Source organism: Pyxicephalus adspersus, chromosome 12, assembly GCF_032062135.1.
Source record: "Pyxicephalus adspersus chromosome 12, UCB_Pads_2.0, whole genome shotgun sequence".
NCBI classification, from domain to species: domain Eukaryota; kingdom Metazoa; phylum Chordata; class Amphibia; order Anura; family Pyxicephalidae; genus Pyxicephalus; species Pyxicephalus adspersus.
The window spans coordinates 10,796,901-10,817,471 of NC_092869.1; the positions used below are offsets into that span (position 1 = coordinate 10,796,901).

The 20,571-nt window shown below is 38.1% G+C and overlaps 1 protein-coding gene across 1 annotated transcript in view; it reads left to right on the forward strand.

The window, feature by feature from the left end:
* The window catches only part of AKAP6 (A-kinase anchoring protein 6), a 122,624-nt gene that overhangs the window by 17,505 nt on the left and 84,548 nt on the right, over positions 1 to 20,571 (forward strand). The window contains exons 3-4 of the mRNA XM_072427729.1: positions 5,431 to 5,682; positions 6,555 to 7,691. Of these exons, the coding sequence (XP_072283830.1) occupies positions 5,431 to 5,682; positions 6,555 to 7,691 (1,389 nt within the window). The remainder of the gene's footprint in view (positions 1 to 5,430; positions 5,683 to 6,554; positions 7,692 to 20,571) is intronic.

Genomic DNA, 20,571 nt, shown 5'->3' on the forward strand with positions numbered 1-20,571 from the left:
CCTGGATCCCTGGTATTTGACCCCTGGCTTGTGACCAGACCTCTCTTGCTTGCTGCCTGCCATCATCCTGGCCTTCCTTGACAATTCTTCTGCTTAGTGATTTGGTACCGTGTATCTTCTTGCCCACCCTGGTGTGCCCCGCAAACTGGCAGTAACCAGCAGCGCAACATCCTCACCACTAGAGGCCCTGGAGAAGACCTGGTTACTGCTTAGACTCTGCGCCTTGGCCCTTCTCAGGGCTCACACCATTTCTGTGCAAGTCAAAGTGCTCCCCAATGGCCCTGTCTCCCCAAGCGTGACAATGCTCAACGACTCTCTAACCATTTCCTTTATTCATGGACTTACTGTATATATAGCCAGGAACTTTCCAATTACAATCCCTAGTATGACTTAAAAACTACACACGCAGACCCAGATGAAGCATGCAGCAAAACTTGTCAAAATTATGTCAGAAATTCTGGGCTGCATTCATACTCAAATTATTATATTTGTTGTCAATATGGCAATAATTTCCACCAGGTACCACCACTTCCTCCACATGCTAGCACGTGCTACCATTTTCTCCAGGTTTATTCATTTTCTCCAGATCCTCCTATTTCCTCCAGGAGCTTCCATGTCCTCTAGGTCAGGGGTCCCCAACCACCTTCCATCTGACAGCTGGCCTGCTTGAGCACAGAGACCAGCGGTCACCAACCTGTGGTCCACGGCTTTGACCGGTGCATCCCCCAGCGGGGTCAGAAGAAGAAGCCCGCTTGCAAGGGACCCTCCGGCCAGAGCCCTGGACCATGTCACCTGTATGCATCGCAGATTCAAGGCAGTGGTCCGGTTGTGTCTCTGGATGTCTGAGCCTGCGATGGGAGAGTGGGAGGGTTCTGGCATCATGACATCGTTCTGGGGGAAGTTTCTTCTCCTTTGAGTGACACCCGGCTCCCCACACATGTGTGGTCCGGAGTCCGTAAATTTAGTGGTCCCTGACGTCCTAAAGGTTCAGGACCACTGCTCTGGGTGCTCCTATTTCCTCCAGGTTCTTTCATTTTCTCTAGATGCTCCCATTCTCTCTAGGTGCTCTCACTTCCTCCATGTTCTTTAAAATTCTTAAGATTTCTGTAAGTGCCCCCATTCCCCCCAAGTGCTTCTATTTTCTTCAGGTTTTTTTAATTTTCTGCATATGCTCCCATTTCCTCCAGGCGCTCCTTTAACCTACACATGCTGTAGTTTCACCAGCAATTTGAAAGAATGTTGATAGGTTAAAGTGACTCTCTTACTTAAATAATGTTCTTCTAAAAAACTCACTTTGTAATAGATGGAAATAAATAGTTTTGTATACTCCACTTCACATGATGCTGAACACTACTCCAAAGTAAAGTAATCATAACTGTTCTGAAACCAATACACTTGGCAGTGTGCATTTGCTCTAGCACCTGCAATGCCATGCTTCTGGCCAGGATTTCTTTACAAGGAGTTCTATACAATGGAAGAGCAGTAAGCTATGCAGAGAGCAAGGGAGGTAGGTATTTGCGTCTATTCACCCATAGGGTAAACTTTTTGCAACAACAATGTAAACAACCAAAGCTCCTTTTAAAAAAAAAGTACCTTTTACAGTTTGTTTATAACCTAACAGCTGCTTACCCAACCTTTGCCGGGTTCTGCCAGGTTATACCAGGTTCTGTATGTAGCTATATGTATGTGTCAAATAGCACCCAGAAGTGCAAGTCAATGCTGGGGATAATAGGATAGCTGGGATGGTTTGTGGATTGTCTAAGGATACCAAGGAGGATTTGCCTGGTCTAGCATGCCATTGTTAAAATAGCCTACAATCTTATGTCTGCACAATCTCTCTGTGTCCTGCAGACATTCTCTTTTTTTTACAGCCAAAACTAATACTTTCTCCATACCTCTCCCCCTATGGTAGGTTCATCACCCAAACAGTTTTTCTATCCTTTGCTATCAGTCTTCTTTGCCACTGCTAACAGCACAATAAATCACATACTTCAGCTCCTTTGCATTGCATCTGTGCTTGTGCAGGCACTTTGTTATCACAGGTGGTACAACCCTGTACTACCATGACCACAAAACTGCTTTGTAACTCCACTGACTGTGACAATAGGAAACGTCAGTAAGGACAGGATTTCTTGCTCACATTTCTCACAGCTCTTGACCATTGAATCAGCACACAGACTATTGAAGGCAGACCACTCTAGTAAATGCCTACACATCAAGCTGCAAGTAAATGACTGCGAAACAAAGCAAATAGCTGAAATGGGAGGATCAGGATACAACAGAAGTGGGGAGTACGCTGCACAATCTGTGTAGTGCATTAGATGAAGAACTCTGCAGCAGGTATTTTGACTCCTAATTTCAATATTTGTTGTATGGACTTCACAATGTATAGGGAGAAGGGACTAACTGCTTATTGAAAATTATCCTAAAAAAAATGTTTAAGTATCTTTCTCTGCACAGTACACACATCTTCTTTTCCTTCCTATTCTATTGGTCTGCCCTAAATTCAGAAGCTAAATATTGTTTGTAAACTGATCTCCTGAGTATTTAATTGTTCAGCTGTCACTCTGGTTAATAAAATGTGTTGCAGCAAAAGATAGGTTAATGCTATATCTTTCCTGTAATGTGACTGTGAAGTCTGCCAGTCTACTGCACAGCTTGGGGTTACAGGGTCTCCTCTCCCTTTTTCTCTCACATTCCCCTGGGTGAGAAATCAGCTCCTATTATTAGCCCAGGGAGGGGCAGTGAGAGACTAGGCTCACACAAGCCATGGCTCAGACTGAGGGGCTCTTCTAGATACAAGCAAGGCTCTGGGTCCCAGGCATGATTGACAGACCAGGTGTCAAGGCATAGATGGTTGTCAGGTAGGAAATGCATGGTTTATTTTCAGGTTCGGATTGACTTGTGCTGGCGTCCAATAACCAGGTCAAAAATGTGTATGGTGTCTATATTCTTCTACTGACCATGCGTGCCCTCTATTGTATGAATCAAGACAATGTACACTGTGCATGTTTCTGTACTGTATGGATGGGCCCACCACTGTTTGATTCAAAACAGTTCACTGGGTATATTGGCTTGTACATATGTTTTCTTTGTATGATCCAAAAAGTTGTGTATATGTCTGTATCATACAGGGGTACATGCTTTTTTATTTTTAAAACAGTGTATAATGTGTATACTACTGTTCTGCACATAGTACCCACTGTTATTTAATGAGGACAGTGTACAGAGTGTATATTTCTGTGCCGTACGCTTCACCCTCTGTAATACAATAAGAACAGAGTATGTGTATATTCATATATTATTTATGTGTGCCCTCTGCCCTCAATAACATCAGTGTACAATGTGTATACATCTGAACTGTACAGGGTGCCCTCTGTAATACAAGGAGAACAGTGCACAATGTACATATTCCTATATTGTACACATGTGCCCTCTACTGTAGGTTGCAGATCTGTGTGCGTTGTAAATTCCTTTACTGTACTTATGTGCCCTCTACTGTAAGTCGCCAATCAGTCTTTAGTGTATATATCCCTGTACTGTACATGCTACCATGTGTGACACAATGACAACAGTATACAGTGTGTAAATTCCTCTTGTACGTGTATGATCTCTTTTGTATAATGTAGGTCAGTGTGCATTGTGTATATTTATGTTCTGTATGTGTGTCCTTTTGTAGGCTGTAGATTGTTGGAGTGTACATTCCTGAACTGTACATGTGTGGCCTGTATTGTAGGCTACAGATACGTGTGCAATGTATATTCCTCCACAGTACGTGATAGCCATTGTAACACAATGAGAACAGTAAACTGTGTATATACCTGCACAGTACATGTGTGCTGTAGGCTGCAGTTCAGTGCGCAGTGTATATATTCTGCAATGTACATGTGTTCTCTCTATTGTCTATCTCTATTGTATCTATTGTATTTACAGTACAGTATGTACAGTGTGTGTGTATTCCAGTTCTATATGTGCTCCCTATTGTGCGTTGTAGTTCAGTGTATATAGTGTGTATATTTAGTAAGGATATACAAAAATATTTTTTTAGGAAATGAACACTTTTATCTAGATATCCAGATTTTATAAAACACATTTTAGCATATACTGTATATCATGTGTAATTATTTTGCATTTAGCATGTGATTTAATGTGAATGGAAACTGTTGCGTCTGTTGTTGACCCTGTAAATAGAAGTCGCTGTGTTGTTAGGAAGGAGTTTGCATGAGCACATAATGCAGCTCAGTATGTTTGGGAAATTTAGAAGCAAATGTCTTGACAGCTGAAAGCATAATGGCAGCTGCCTTCTTGTGTCATAAAGCCAGGGACAGGCACAGACACAGCCAGGGGCTGCCCAGAGCCACACACTATTCCCAGCTTACAGCCCACATGATCAGCCATGGCTGGAGCTTTGCTAAACAGATGACAAACTCTTTGGGTCAGATATGTATTTGTTACATGTACTACATTTTACACACATCAGCGTGGACTATGTAATAAGTTATAGACGAGAGCACGGTAGTATAGATAAGCGTTACTGGTGACACAACTCCAAATATTTGTTCGGGGTCAAATAAGGTTGGAATTGCTTATTTTTGTTTGGGTTCCGCTTGTATTTTATTCTGTTTGTTTTTATTGTTTATTATGTTATTATACATTTCATTCAAAAATGCACAAAGCAGTAATTATGATGCAAAGCAGATTTAGAATGAATTTTTCAATCATATGGCAGACTCAGACTTTTGATTGCTTGCTATGGGTTAGTACAGTTTGCTACTTGCCTTATTGAGATCCCTAATAATAAAACAGTTACAATACAATAAAGTGCAGGGGGTGGTGATGTGCAGTAACCTATGGCAAGCAATTATACCACATACAGTACCATATTTTTTGGCTATTTTGTAGGAAATACAGTACAAAACTTCACCAATCACTTTTATTAACATAATGTATTTAATATTAATATGATCCAATCATTACCAACAACTCCTACCTAATTTACTGTAATGATGTGCTTAGTAAATGTTGATTTCTGATTTACTGATAGGGGATGTTAATATAGATAAGCAAAATAATCTACAGCAGGATAAAGTGAGTGAATCTGATTTTTAGTTATTCACAATCCACCATATATGCATGCAAATTTGTTAAGTTTATTTGGAATCATCAACCCATAAATCAAGGAAATGATGATATTTGACAAAAGGTAAATTGGCACGCATATATATATCAAAAGAATGATAATTCTTGATAATTAATGTCAAAGAAATGCAATTCTTTGGAAAGGATCAGATTCACCCATTCCAAAGAGTGAGTGGCTTCTCCTCTACCTATTATACATATCTTTCATTGTTCATGGCCATCAGCTGCTATGTTTTTTTCCATAGCTGCCCTGTTTTATAATGTAACATTGATTTTCTTTGTTCATGACAGGAGATCTGTGAGGATATCTCAGATCATGTGGAACAAATCCATGCTTTGCTGGACACAGAGTTCTCCCTGAAGCTGCTGTCTTATTCTGTCAATGTGATTGTGGACATCCATACTGTGCAGCTTCTGTGGCACCAGCTCCGGGTGTCAGTGCTGGTCCTGAGGGAAAGGATACTACAAGGGCTACAGGACAGCAACGGCAACTACACACGACAGACCGATATCCTGCAGGCATTCACCAAGGAAGACCAAGAGGCAAGAAACCCAAAAAACAGATGTAAAGAAAGTGGGGCCACATTTATTACAACTAGAGGATAGGAGAACAGTATGGAGATGGCAGCCATGGCTGCCAACTATTACTTTCATACTATAGCTTGGATTAAATAATACATGAGACTGTTACCATAGTCATTACCCCTGGTGTTCTAGTGAAAAAGAGGGTGATATTGAACCAGTCAGTATAATAAATATAAGCTAAATTTATAGTACCGGGTAATAATTTACCTGTATTTCCACCTACAGGTGATATAAAATTAGCTCTGGTAGAACTGATCTATAAATTTAAATAATGCCCAGGTTTTACAACCTAACCCTAATGAAAGCGTAACCCAAAACTAAGGTAAGGTAAATGAATATAGCAAGCAGATTGATAGGTGAATACAAACAGTGTATACAAGCTAAAGTAATGGACGGGATATTGGTTTTAAGGGTCTATTGTGCATGCACACTGCACTACAATTAATTTTTTTCATCTTTAAATTTGTCCTGTGAGAAGGTTCTAAGTGAAGAATAAAGGGATGTCTGATTATATTTCCCCAAATTTCTGCATTACAGTGGAAACCATGTGTTTACATAAGGAGGTAGGACTTGTAGGTGGTGAACGATTCTAAACTAATGGCATGAGAGGTCACTGCAGGCAGCCATAGCTACATAATTGGTTTGTGAATTTGCCTTTTGTAGTTTTGGGTTTGGGTGGGATTTAACATTAAAACAATAGGGATTACTGAAAGCTACTCTTTCATAGTTATCACATAAAAGGTATTCCAACTGTATTCTATATAAGCAAAAAAAAACAAAAACAAAAAAAACTAATTTAAATTTAGGTAATATATTTTTTTCTTTTACAGGATAGACTTGATGCCCTGACAGAAGTTGATGGCACAGGTCAACTGACTATTCGATGCCCCCCAGATTACCTCTCACTGGATTGTGGGATCACTGCCTACGAGTTGTCAGACTACAGTCCCAGGGAGGAGGACACCCCGCCTCCCCCTGCTAAACCCCTGGAAGACTGGACATACAGTGCTATGCAGCAAGAATTTCCAGATTTAGTTAAAGGCCCTGGTTTGCTAAGCGTAGTTTCTGATAAGGAAGCCCCACTGAATTCTACGATGGAGAAACAGTCAACACATTACCAGCCAGAGGAGAAAGGGCAGCAGACTCTCAAGTCTTTCCTATCCAGTGAAAGCACCACACCAAAAAGGCCTCTACAGGAGGGTAGTGATCATGGTGGAGATTCTCCTACTCGCCCTTCACTACCGAAACGGGGACTGTTTTTGAATGATATGGCGGATTGGGTGCAGTCAGACAGTCTAACTTCCATTGATATGAACTCATCCCTACCAGTTTTCCCTACATCCCCCAACAAGCACTTCAGTCTTAGCGTGACAGCCACATATTCTGCTAATATTCCATCATCTAAAAGCCAAGTACCTGAAGAGGATGACACAGCACAGAATATGGGGGAAGATGCTAGTCAAGTGCATCAGTGCCTTGATGGTAGAGCATCCCCCATTAACTCCAGTCACTCCCACTGCAGCACACCAAACGAAAGTCAACAAGACCATCAGAATAATAGACTGCTGGACTCACCAGCTAAAGACTTAGGGACAGAGAACTGGTATGGGTCCGATGAGTTCCTGGCTTTACCTTCTCACTTGCACCAAACAGACCTTCTTGCCTTGCGCCTTGGTAGCCTTTCACAGTTGGTGTCTCCTACACCTGGAGAGCCTCAGCCATCATTCCGTGATGTGGAGGACTGGGAGATAAGTTCAGGATCAGAGGTTGGGCCCAGTTCACCCCGATGTCTCTCTCCCAGTACCCAAAGTGACATCGCTTCATATACCAATGGCAGTGGAAGATCCACTCCACACCTGAATGGGTCAGCAAGCTCTGGGAGACAGAACAAAGCAGCACTTATACAGAGGTTGATGTGGGACATCCAGAGACAGGACAATGATCGACATGTGTGGGAAAGAATCCAGGTGAGTGACTTCCCTGTTGTGGAGATGTGAATCACAAACTCATGTGTGTTATATTTATTTAATTTATTTTGGAGAAAATAAACAAAGGTTTGAGATCCTTGTCAGCATTTGGCACTTGGCATTGGCACACTTCCTAATGATGGGAATTGGATCTAAAGGTAAATTCTTCCAACAGGTTGTTAAATAATAATTAAAAAAAACTTTTTTAATGGAGTGGCGAAGTTAGAACCTTTGAAGCGCTGTCACTGCTCTCTGTGCACCTGTTGGGGAAAAGATTTATTAGTTCTGTTAAATTTATTAGCCCTTCTGGCCCACACACCAGCCATGATCTGTCTGTATCACATAGATAAGCTCAGAAACTTAGCAATTAGTATGTTAATTAAGGGAAGCTATCAGGGAAGACCAAATAAGCATGATTACATTTTGTTTGGAAATACAAGTTGTTTTGTCATCTGTGGCTTCAGTACTTAAAAGTGGATCTAAACTCATCAATACTCACCTGTCCCCAATCTGTCATTGGTGCTGCCATACTCTCTCTTCTTTCTTTCCGTATCCTGATCTTCAGCCATCTTAATTGGTCAAGCTGGGATTTAACTCCCACGCAAGAGCTCATTCTGACCCAGAACACACAAGGAAGGTAACACAGCTCAGCAAAATTTGATGGCTGGGCGGCGATCAGGCAGGTAACAGTAGATATTGCAGAAGGGAAATTGCCTGTCCCTTTTTGCATATACAGTAACATTGTATTTTTCCATTGCCTGTCCCTTTTTGCAATAACCACCTGTCTGAATTGCAAATTTGCAAAGTGGGACTTTAGTTCCACTTTAAGTCACTGACCTAAAAGGTGCTCAGACCAAAATTCATTTAGCTCATTTACATTTATTTAGCCTGACTCTTCAGTAGATTGGGTGAGCAATGGCAACTCATTGTTTTCCCAGTAAGTCTTTCCTTTAAGGCTTTGCCGAACTTGACAGATAAAAAAGGCATTTGGGTCCAAAAAGAGTCATATGGGATAACACGGGAGTGAACATAGAAAATATGAAGGTAGTGGATGACAATATTGGAGCGAGAAAAGTCTGAAAAGTACAGAAGTTAAGATGCCATAATTGGGATTATTTGATTGCAAAATGCAATAGCCCTTCACTGCTAATCAGATAATAAAATATGACCATTGTTCTGATTATTTAATAATATAGTAGAGGAAGCATATTTCAAAACTGTAACCCAGAATATCCACAATATCCTGTCAGAAATCTAGCAGCTGAATGCGGACTAGTTTTTAATTGAATGCTGAACACTACTGCTCATTTGACTGGGGTGCTTAAAAATTCTTCTCTTCTTTGATGATTCTTGTTCTATTTTGTGTCCATATCTTATATGAGAAATATATACTGTGTGTATATTTATATATATATATATATATATATTTAAATTTTTTTTTACAAATATCTTTTAAGTAATTGGTAGAATCATTGCTACTTTTGGGACAGGACAGAGAATTGGCCTACCTGCCCCATACCTAAATCTTGAACCACTTTTAGTATCAGGACATGGGAACCTTCAACACTATTTAGGACTTACTGTCTAACTCATTTTAGCTGTACAAATTCTGCGACACACAGACCAGTGTTTAATTCTGTAGGTCTGCTCTGTCCTTGACTTAATTCTGCTCTCAGGGGCTTAGCAGTGGCAACCAGTACTGGATGGGAGTATCTGCTGTTACAGGAAACAGCTCTAAAGGAAAGCCCTTTATAGATTAGTAATAATGTGATACCAGCATTCCTGGTCATAGACTATATGCTGCATCATAGTATTTCCCATGTCAAGTGATTCTTGTGAATATATGATTTTACATTACATTATAGGCCAAACAGGGAAATCAATTGCAAAAGGTTCATTTAATTTTTACAACATGTGCTGTATTTTAATGTAAATCTGCCAAACACAGTCAGCCAGATTTACTAAGGCAAAGTACCAAAAACACTTTAAAATCAATAGGAAATAATTATTTTACCTACTGACTTTTCTTTATTGTTTTGCAACTCTCTTTCTACAGAGACTTTAAAACTGCGCTATGCCCATGAAGAACAAATCAACATGTTTGTCCTAATTACTGCATAACAATATATATAAAACAATAATATTTTCTCACTTTTCCTTGATCCCCTTTAACTTCTTGGTATAAACATGTGATTCACTGTACATTGTAAGGGTTTGATTTGTTATAGGAAGGTAAATGTAGAGTACATATGCAGAATCCTGAGCTTGAAATCTTTATCACATCAGTTGGTCAGAGGTACGCTGCAGATAACTTCCAAAAAAAAAGAAATCTCACATTTAGAAACAAAGCTGTACATCAAATAGGGATTGCAAATGTCAGATGAAAGCTTTTCTGGGCAGGGTCCTCTCCTCCTCCAGTGTCACTGTTTGTATCTGTCTAAGAGGTATGGCAAGCAGCAAACATTAGGAGGGAGATCCGGGGTGTAGCCGTAAAAAAAATAAGAGGGGGCATGGTAATAGTAAATTTTATGCGTTTCGAGTGCGCATGCGTAAACGCCTCATTCCCCGAAAAAAGTGAGGGCACGCCGTGCCTACGCGTTCCCGCCCCACTACACCCCTGGGGGGGATATGCAATGGTGGGTAAGTATAAAGGAACACCCACCTTTCAGCATGCATATCAATCATTGCAGTGCCATGCCAGACTATGTTTTAGATTGCAGAAATCTGTCCCTAACATGAAAAAAACACCTGGTTGTGTTTGCCTCACAGGTAATGTTTTTTGTGGGACCAGCTAAAGCTGACTTTTTCTTTTTAGAATATATGCAAGCTGTTCAGAATTGTAAACATATAGTGGACACTTGTTCATGAATATAATAAAATACATGTATTTTATATATTATTCCAAAGCAAATACCAAGCCGGTAACATATTTATTGTATAGTTTGACTGCAAAAAAGGTTTCAAAAAAGTTTAGACATTTAAAAAATTTGTTTATCATGTATACTATTCCTTGTTCCATATTATATCTCCATGTAGCACCCTGAAGCAACAATTTAACAAAGACAAGGATTTGCTTCCTCCTTTATTAGCAGCTCTGATGGCTACTTTCTTTAAGACTGGTGGGGGACTAATTAAGCAGGAGCAGGAGATGTTCACAAAACACATGTACAGAATGGATAAAGCTGAAGCAAGGAAATGTATGCAATGCAGGCTCTCCAGCAAATCACTTAGAGCACTGAGAATCACAATAGTGACATCATCAAATCTCACCCAAAATTTAGTAGGAGCTGTGCCTCAGAAGTTTTCACACTGCACATGTGCAAAATGAGGCTCAAGGTTTAGGAAGTACATTGCCATCAGGCAGGAGGAATTAAATACAAAAGGCTTGAGATATAAAATTTCTATATCTCTTTTCCATCATCACATTTCACAGAATGTTATCATATGTGAATATCAAAATGAGACTGCAATGGAGGGAGCCACACCCTGCGTATTACTCCAACAAATGGAAGAAGTAAAAAAAATATTTGGAGGTACTTACAGTTGTTCAGTTGCCACTTTCATGCAATCACTAAGCTATAGGGATAAATATTTTCAGAGTGCTCCCCTAATGTATATGTCTGATACTTTAAACCCGCATTCTTCTACCCTTCTTCTTTGCTAGGTCCTCCATACTCATGATGTGAGAATAGGGTAATGTAAAGGTTTATGATCCCCAAGGGGATAAGAACAATAATAGTGCAGTTTGGAAAAGCCACCCCAAAATATAAATTTAAAACATTTAAACGTTTCATAAAAAATATACGGGGAGATAAAATTTCCTGCCTTTTAACAAAACAGTTCTTTTAAAAATTGGAACGTGGTACCATGTAGACTGTATTTATAAAAGGTTACGGTTACGGAGTGTCAAACTCAAATACAAGGAGGGCCAAAATTAAAAACGTAGACAAAGTCGCCGTCTAAACTTGAAAAAATTAGGGAAGTTTTCCTTCTCAAGGAAAAACCTTTTCATATGGAAACAAAGCGCTTTTGCTTCACATTCAGTCTGGCACATGCCTATATTAGAGAAGGAGCACCGCTACTACAGTTCCCTGCGTCTATAAAACAGTCCAATGGGGGACCACGCATAGGCAGAGAGGCCACTGCGGGAATAGTAGTAGCAGCGCTATTTCAATGCAGTGGCGGGCCAGCTGCAATTCATATTTAGAATTCCTTTGGAAGCCAAAAAATTCTTGAAAATGTTTGGTTTGCAACAGTTCATGAAACATTTTTATCCAGATAGTGACATGCAGCTTTTTTGTATTCAGGCAATAGAGTTGATTCTTCCTTTATATTTAATATTATGAAACACTATTGGGCCCACTACATTTGGCCTAGATAGTTATTCAGTAAATCCTTGACCTAGATTTGGCTTTTTGTTATATAAACATATTCAATGAAAATAAGCAATAAATTGAGTTTCTGGATGCTATGGATAGGGAAACAATGTCAATACTACTAAAAGTTGGAATGATTTTGCAGTAAGCCCTAACTATTGACCTGTACATTTAATCACTACGGATCTAGACATATGCAATATTATATTATAGTGAAACATAAGTCTACTTTTATAAAAAAAAAAAAAAAAAAGTAGAACAACTAGAGAAAACTTTATGGCAGCTGAATTGATAATAGAAAAGCAGAAGTGATAATACTGCTGAAAAGATAATTCATAGGGTGACATGATACCTACCCTCTGCAACATATCTAAAATATTTTTTTCAGTAATACATTATTACAAAAATATCTCTTTTTTATTAAAAACATGTGCGTATTAAAATGTATGGCTTTAGTACCAGCACCAGATAGGACTCCCTATCTACTATAGTCTAAAACTAAAAAATGGAGAAGCAAAACTTGTTACATATAGATGACCTTCTACTGGTCATTCCATATGCTGGTACTTTGCTGCCAAAAGTAATTATCATGGATTAATGTGTACTAGCAGCAAATTCCTAAATTAAAATATGATAGTTAAAAGTATTAGGAGTAAATGTAATTATTGATGTAAAGGAACTCATCCCCAGTGGGCCACAGTTCGTATTTATTTTTACATGCACTTCAATGAAATGCTATCAGAGACAGACTCAAAGGGATGGTCGGGAACCAAAGACATGCTAAGGGTTTGATTGGCGATTGGAAGTATGCAGCAAGCAAGGTAAAACTATCACTGTAGGGGAGAGAGTTGACCCTTTTACATTATGTATTGCTGTTTGTGCCTTTCATCTCATCTTCCGCTGTCACTTTGTCAGCGTGGCACAGAGGAGGGAGGAGGTATTTGTCTGTATGAATCAGTGGCCAAAAGATTTTAATTGGCTGTATCTGCTGGATTTAGCCTGACCGCCTGGCATATAGTGCCGAAAGACGGGTATGGAAGCAGCAGGAATGTGTGTATGTGTGTTTAGTGTATGCATGCAGGTGCATAACTATCACAGTATGAGTTTGGGGCTATCAGGTTGCAGCAGTGCTTTTGCAATTGCAGCTTCACTCCTAAGACTGCGCTTTTTGCTTATAGGGGAGAGGACATCCAATAATCCAACATCCAAAAAGAGCAAAATCTCAGAACTAGATGTAGAGCAATACAAATCCTTTATTTAAAACATAGCATAGTCCTGTCTAGCAGAACAGAAAACCTAAGTTTTCTCTAGGATCTAACTAGATGTTATACCAGTCCTCTGTCTGTGACTGTGCAGTAAACAGAAAAGCAGTGGATTGGTGAGATTGACATGATGCTTTTTCCTCTTCCTGCTTAAACTCTGCTGTAGAGTAGAATGCAAAAGTCTGATACTTACACTTTCTTAGGTACTTACACCACTTGCATTTGAAAATAAAGAAATGTAATGATATAATGATATCATAATGATAAAAATAGACAGCTGCATGTTTATTATACATACCCAGAGTTCAGCTTTAAAAGTGAGAAGTAATTAATCGCCACAGCAGCCAGAAACTCCCTGCACTTTTCCCACTGATTTTGTTTCCAGATTAAAACTAGATGAATAACTTTTTAACATTCTTTCTTATAAAAAAAGAACAGATGAACACAAAACAAAATTAGAATTTAAAATATATGGAAAATACATTTTCAAATCAGCTTTATTTAGTCTACAATATTCAAAGACTAATACATGTATTCATCTCCCACAAAAGTCAAAGTTTATGAGCTACTATCTGAAAACAACTTTTTGGCAAATTTTAAAAGAAACCCTGTACTGAGAAAAAAATGGGTTTTTCCGGGTGACCTCTCTTCTGGAAAAAAATTCTTTCTTTACTGTCATACCGACTCTTGGTGTCATACTGGACTTTGTTTTTTTTTTTTTATTTCACAGATAACCCACATGCACAGGAACTTTCATTAAATTGCTGCTTCTCTATTGCTGACAGCACTTGTGAGATGAGAATGAAATTGTGAAATGCACTGCCATCTTGTGGCAAAAAATAATATTACAAAGAGAAAACATGCATTTATATGCAATAATACAAAACAACAGAAATCAGTAAACTGTAAATGAGGTCTATGTAATCATAAAGGGACATGTTTACCCAATCACACACTATTTACCTAAGATTTGTTCCTTTTTTATAATTAGATCCTATTAAAAAAAAAATATATATATATATTTATATATATTTTTATATTATAATAATATACACTTACACACCTATATACCTCCATATTACACATTAAAAACGGTACTTGATTACAAACACTGACCTGGTTCTAAATAATACAGCTTGTCTGGTTGGTGTTTCGATCTTCCGCCATTGAACCAGAATGAAGATGGAGCCCAGGGTTCAGATCATTTCAGCATAACATATTATTTGTATGTTTGTCTGCAAATGGTAATACATAAAAGCAACATTTCATATGTAATGTTACATGTCCTAATCAATGAATATATTTATTGTATTTGTATTTGTAATTTTAAGTAAGACAAAATGAAGAACAATTTTTTAAAGAACTTTTCTATTTTCAGACTGAAAATGAAAGGCCTGCTTACACTTGGATCTCATATTTTTAGATACTGTGTAACACATGGAAATCATGACAGTGAACTTTTTATTCTCTCAAATTTTGTAAATTGTTTTTGATAATTATAAAAAAAATGATAATAACATATATACATAACAAAGTACACTATTGAGCAGGCCTGAGGCTACAGCTGCTCAGATGGATGTAATATAAAGCTGCCCAGCAAGTCAATGGCATTTCAGATCAGACCTCACCATACAGGCATAACTTCCATCAAAGTCCCTTTAACAATCCTCAGGTTTCAGGGCCAGGCAATGTTCCACCAATAAAAGCTGAGCAGATTTGAGCAAACCAAATATTCTGGAAGCTTCTCACTAATCAGCACTAGATAGAATTGGCACTTTTTATATAAAAAATAAAACTTTGAATAGGATTGGGAAAAGTACAATTCTTATTGGCCGGTGCAGGACAGCTTTTGGAGGGGGTTGTTATTTTGGGAGTGGGCGCCTATTTAGCAAGCTGTGCAGGAGTGGGTTTGCTTTTGCTGTATGTTTGCAGCAGCTTGCACATGGAGACAGGTTTTAGCAAAATATTAGAGAGCAGATCTTTAGATTTCTTTTTAGGAGCCTACCACTAGATAAAGGGGATTTTTCAAAAATGGACAGATCAAGTGGCTATATTCTCACATCAGCAACATTGCTATAAATATTACTTAGGGCCTATATGCATCTGTCCAGTGCAGTGTGCTGTGATAACACACACAAAACCATGTGTGTTACTGAAATGAATGTTAAAGCATGGACTGTCCTACCAAAACACTCATGAATCCAATACATAACACAAGTTAACGTAATGCACCAGGATGGACACGTATGAAAGGGCTTTGTGGTATACTACTATCCACTTTATGTTTCCAAAAGTAGCAAGTGATGTTCCATGCATATAACCAAATATCTATTTATCTATATCAGATTTTTGTGGCTCAATTTTTTACCTATTACCAATGGACTTATAAGCTTAGAATAAAAATAGAGGAGACACAAACCCCAAGTAATGGAGATTCAGTGGACAACATAGAAATGGTAAATGAATGAGAGACAAAAATTATAATGGTAAGGTTATGGTGGGTATTTTCACACATAGAAACTGACCTAGCACACTAGAACCTAACTAGTAGTTGGATGTTCAATGCACAGGATCCTAATTTTTTTTTTGTGTATATTGAATGTCCATATAATGTGGTGATGTGATTTTAATAAGGAATATGTTGAATTAAAGTCTCACGAATCTGGTTATATTTCTAGGGGACTCAGGTGTATCCATTACAAGGTGGTAAACTATTCAACGATTTTTTATTTTTCATATATTAGAGAATACATTAGGGAAATGAGAACATGCTCAATAATGGAAGGGGGAATGGGGATGGAGACTATGTGGACTAGTCTTTTAGACCCATTGACACTTGTGCATTTTAACACACAAAAATGCATATACTAATTTAGCCATTGGCTGAAACGATGCCAATTCACATCTGAGTCATGTGTTGACATGCATTGCCTATTTTTTGTTTTGTCCAAGTTCATTATATGGCCTTTTGATGAAAATGAAAGCAAATGGTGCAGCATTATTGTTGACAATGAATGTAAAAACTACATGAAAAAATACACATGGATGGATATAAATAAAGCCTTTAATAATCTTTTTATTGTTAGCATTTTGATAGGTTCAGATTTAATGTTCTCCTTGCAAACTTTTTATTTGCTTCTGGTCTATAATGCTGGTAAGCACACTAAGGGATCTATTTATAAAGCAGTGAATATGCCATTCATCAAACATTTTCTGCAAGTGAATTTTCAGTGTGTTTTAAATGACAGTGTTTGATTCAACACTACAAAATGTTTGCTAAAAGTCATTCACTCCTATAAGTAGACCCTAGGTATACATGCCTTTGGTTCATGTCTTCTTAAAAAATAATTATCTTTATGTATGCAGGTTATAAATCCAGTCTGCTACATTGTGTCTCCCATTGCAATTATAAGAGAAATATATTTATGTTTCTTGCTACGATCATAAATACCACCTAGCGTGAATATGAATTTTCTTTGATTAGGTGTTTGATTGATGCTTTGGCGAGATGAAGTTTAAAATCCGCCCATTTTTCTTCATTAGCCTGAGTACTTAGATCTATAGCCCACTGGGTTTCACAAGCCCTTTAGGAGTTCCCTCTTAGCCAGAGTAGCGTGAATCAGACTAGTAATTAAACCCTTGCGTATGTTTTAATGCTTACACAGTGCTTTATGCTGCTCATATTCCTAAAACAAGCATTTTTCCTCCTTTATTAGACTTTTACATGTTTTTGACTATGCAGATTGAACACATTCTCAGTTATATTCCTATATCACATTGGAGTAATTTTCTTTTTTTTAAAAACACAGATTTTAATTAAGGAAATACTCATGTTGTAAAAAGAGTTTAGGCAGACTTTTCTTGGTAGGTTTTGTATATTAATATTATATCACATACTATATTTAATCAAGTTAAAAAAAACTCAAACAAGAGGCCTTTTTCATTTTGGATAGAATGGAGCAAGTCCACTCATCAAGCCGTCCTTGCGTTCTAGATCTATTGATGATCATTCAACCTAGCATTGACATAAATGGGTGAAAATAAAGCTACTAGTCTGAGTCTCAAATATTACCCCATGTAACATAAGCAAACAATAAAAATGTATCCAATAGAGCCCCAGTCATATTAATAGTATATACAGAAACACAATAAAACACATTCCTATTCGGCCTCTTATTTTGTTCAAGTGTCAGAATAATCTAAGTATCTTAACTTGTGACCTTATCTACACTAGCCAGGATATTTAGAAACGACCATCCTAAACTAAATAGCATTACATAACCAGCCAACATTCATAGTCAGACCCCATGGAGCCCAACAAAAGCTCTGCAATTGTAGAGTCACTAAGCTTTATACTGGGAATGTGGCCAACCTTAGACACGGAAGATATACTAGAAGGTATTAATCAGCGTCTTTCTGGATAAACCCTCATCCTGTCATACCTCTTCTATAAGACCTTCTAACAATTTAATATCCCACCTGGAGAAGCTATGTAATACTGTCCTTTAATGTGTTTTGATTCTTTGGTAAAGAGAGGCCTGTGACCGTATAACATTAGGCGCAGGGCCTGCATGACAGGGTGTGAGGCCACAGCATAGGGGAGGAAAGGGTTAAGTGGTCCGAGTAGGGTAGGGAGGGGCAGTGTTAGCTAGAGAGTTAAGGAGGAGGCGATTATGGAAATTGGGGTTTTAAAATGGGGGAGTCGGAAGTGGGAGGTCCTCTTTTAGGTAGAGAGCGTTAACCCGCCCGCCCTCCTTGATTTTGGGTAAGTGGTTTGGTTTGTTTTATGGGTGGAAGTTGGGGTCCTGGAAGGCAGGGATCCTGGGCATGGTAAAGTGGTGAATTGTGGCAAGAAGGATCCTCAGTGGTAGGGTCCCCCTTTATGGGGGTCTGATGGTTATGGCTCCTGAGGCGGCTAGGGGCCAAGGTGGTGATTTTGGATTTAAATTCTGGAGGAGTACGAATTATTCCTTCTGAGACCTGCAGCTTGGTTGTTGAAGTTTTAAACAGGGATGTTAACATTATGGGGGTTAATTTTGGTTTGTGGTTAATAAGCTTTATTATGGAATTTATTTGTTGGTATTTATTTGTTTGTTATTTATTGTTTATTTAATATTTATATTTTATGGCTATTTATTTATTTTCTTATTTATTTGTTAAAATAAATGGCAGCTTGCCAGTCAATTTAACTGCAAGTTGGTGTCTGTGTATTTTTGGTGGGATTTGGTTGATAAGCAGGTTGGGGGGAGTGGGGAGGTAGATAATTTTGGTTAATGGGGAAGGTTGGAAAGGCTGACAGGTCCGAATTACCCTGGTGATGGGTATACATAGGTGACGTTATTTTTGAAATTGACAAAGGCACTAATTGAAGCTTTCTGCTGTCACCTTTTCCAATTGTCTTTTGCATTTAACAACTTACTAAAAAATGTAGAAGTCCCTATATATTCACAGTATTCGGAAAACCTTTACAATATCCCCATTCTACTTGCTCTACTTACTGATTAACATCCATCGATCTCACTACCCAACTTACACAGATTTATTAAGGGATTTATTTAATTGCCAGTTTAAAAGATCAATAGTCATATGATAAAATCCTCCTGCTTAACATGCAGTAAACAGCGATGCATTATATTTGCTGCAGAAAATTTTCCAATGCTTGAAAATCCGATATCGAATTCACTTCTCTTGTAGAAGGCATTAAACATACCTAAAAGTCATATCTGGTTGCCATATCACTTTTCTAAAATAACCATTCTCCCTCAAAGGTCTAAAACATATCATACTGAATTTTTGTGAACCTTTATGAGCCACAGATTACCTAGATTAGTGTTTTATGTTTCAAATCCCAAAGAATTCGAGGATGACCAAATATCCTCTTTGTATTGACAAGGGCCACATTCACCTGTTGAAAATAACCCTAACATTTTCTGTTGGCAATACAACTGAGCTCTTTTTATTAAGTTTTTTTGTATATCTGTAAATGTCAGATTTTAGCGATCTTTATCTGGGTTGAAAATATAAGTCACAAAAAAAGTAAAAAGCTCTATTCACATTTTGTGACTTATTAAATAGATTTACCAGGATCCTTTACAAATCTTCTTAAAATTCAGAAAAAAAATTGAACTTTCTGTAGTGCTCAGATGCTACATTACTCTTTATTTCTTGATGAATACCTTTGGTTCATTGGTTTGACATTGATCTCATTAGGTTGAAGCTCTACAGAGATGGCAAATCACAGACAGTATAGTCAGACATTTAAAGTATTTATATGTCTCATTACAAATCTCTATTACTTACACCATTACAAGCTCATAAGGTGCAGTATCTGCAAGGAAAATAATGTGCGATCATATGCCAGTAATACCACAAACCATAATTTCACCATTCAATCATGCCTTCAGTACCTAATATCTGTCTAATATCTGTCTGTGTTCGCCTTTATTCTCACAGGTCTATTCCATAATATATGAATCACAGCCTGTCCCCACAGATCTATTCCATAATACATGAATCACTGCCTATCACCTCCTAATAATATTAGTTACCTATTTTTTTCTTGCAGAGTCTTCCCATTGATGCTGGAACACTACATTTCAGTCACATTTAAACATTAACTGTAAAACTTATCTTTTAGGGGCAGCTCACACAAGAGACTACCAGTTCTTGTTAACAGTAGGTACTCCATCTCCATCTCCATCTACTCCATCTTAAAAAATGTTATATGTTATTGAGGATTTTGCTGCAGCTTATAGAGATGGGGGATAGCTTGTAGATGTTGTGTTATGTGTCTGGGATGTACTTGCCTCTGACTCTACTCTTGTAGGTAGTCTTTCCAAAAAAAATCTTCTCACTAGCATGCATAAATACCAAGAATGAGTAAATGATTGGGATCCAAAAGATAAAAAGACTTGGTTATGAACTAGACCTCTTTATACACTTACCTGTCATTATATTACTGTGATTCAGCTCTATACACTTTAGATATATTAAAGGTTGGCTTGTGCTATGGGAGGGTTATGCTTAATATAACTTTGCACATTTCTGAAATCTTGTAGCCATTTTAGATGCACTAATAGTATTATAGCAGAGAGTTTGGTTAATTTCAGACCCCAGCGCTCCATCACACTCTCAACCTCTCTCATTCAACCTAATGGGGGCAGCCATTTTGTGCAAGCGTTTGCATGTTGCTTGCATTTGTTTTGCGGTTTTGGCACGGTTCCTTGAAACAACTTGCTTCAG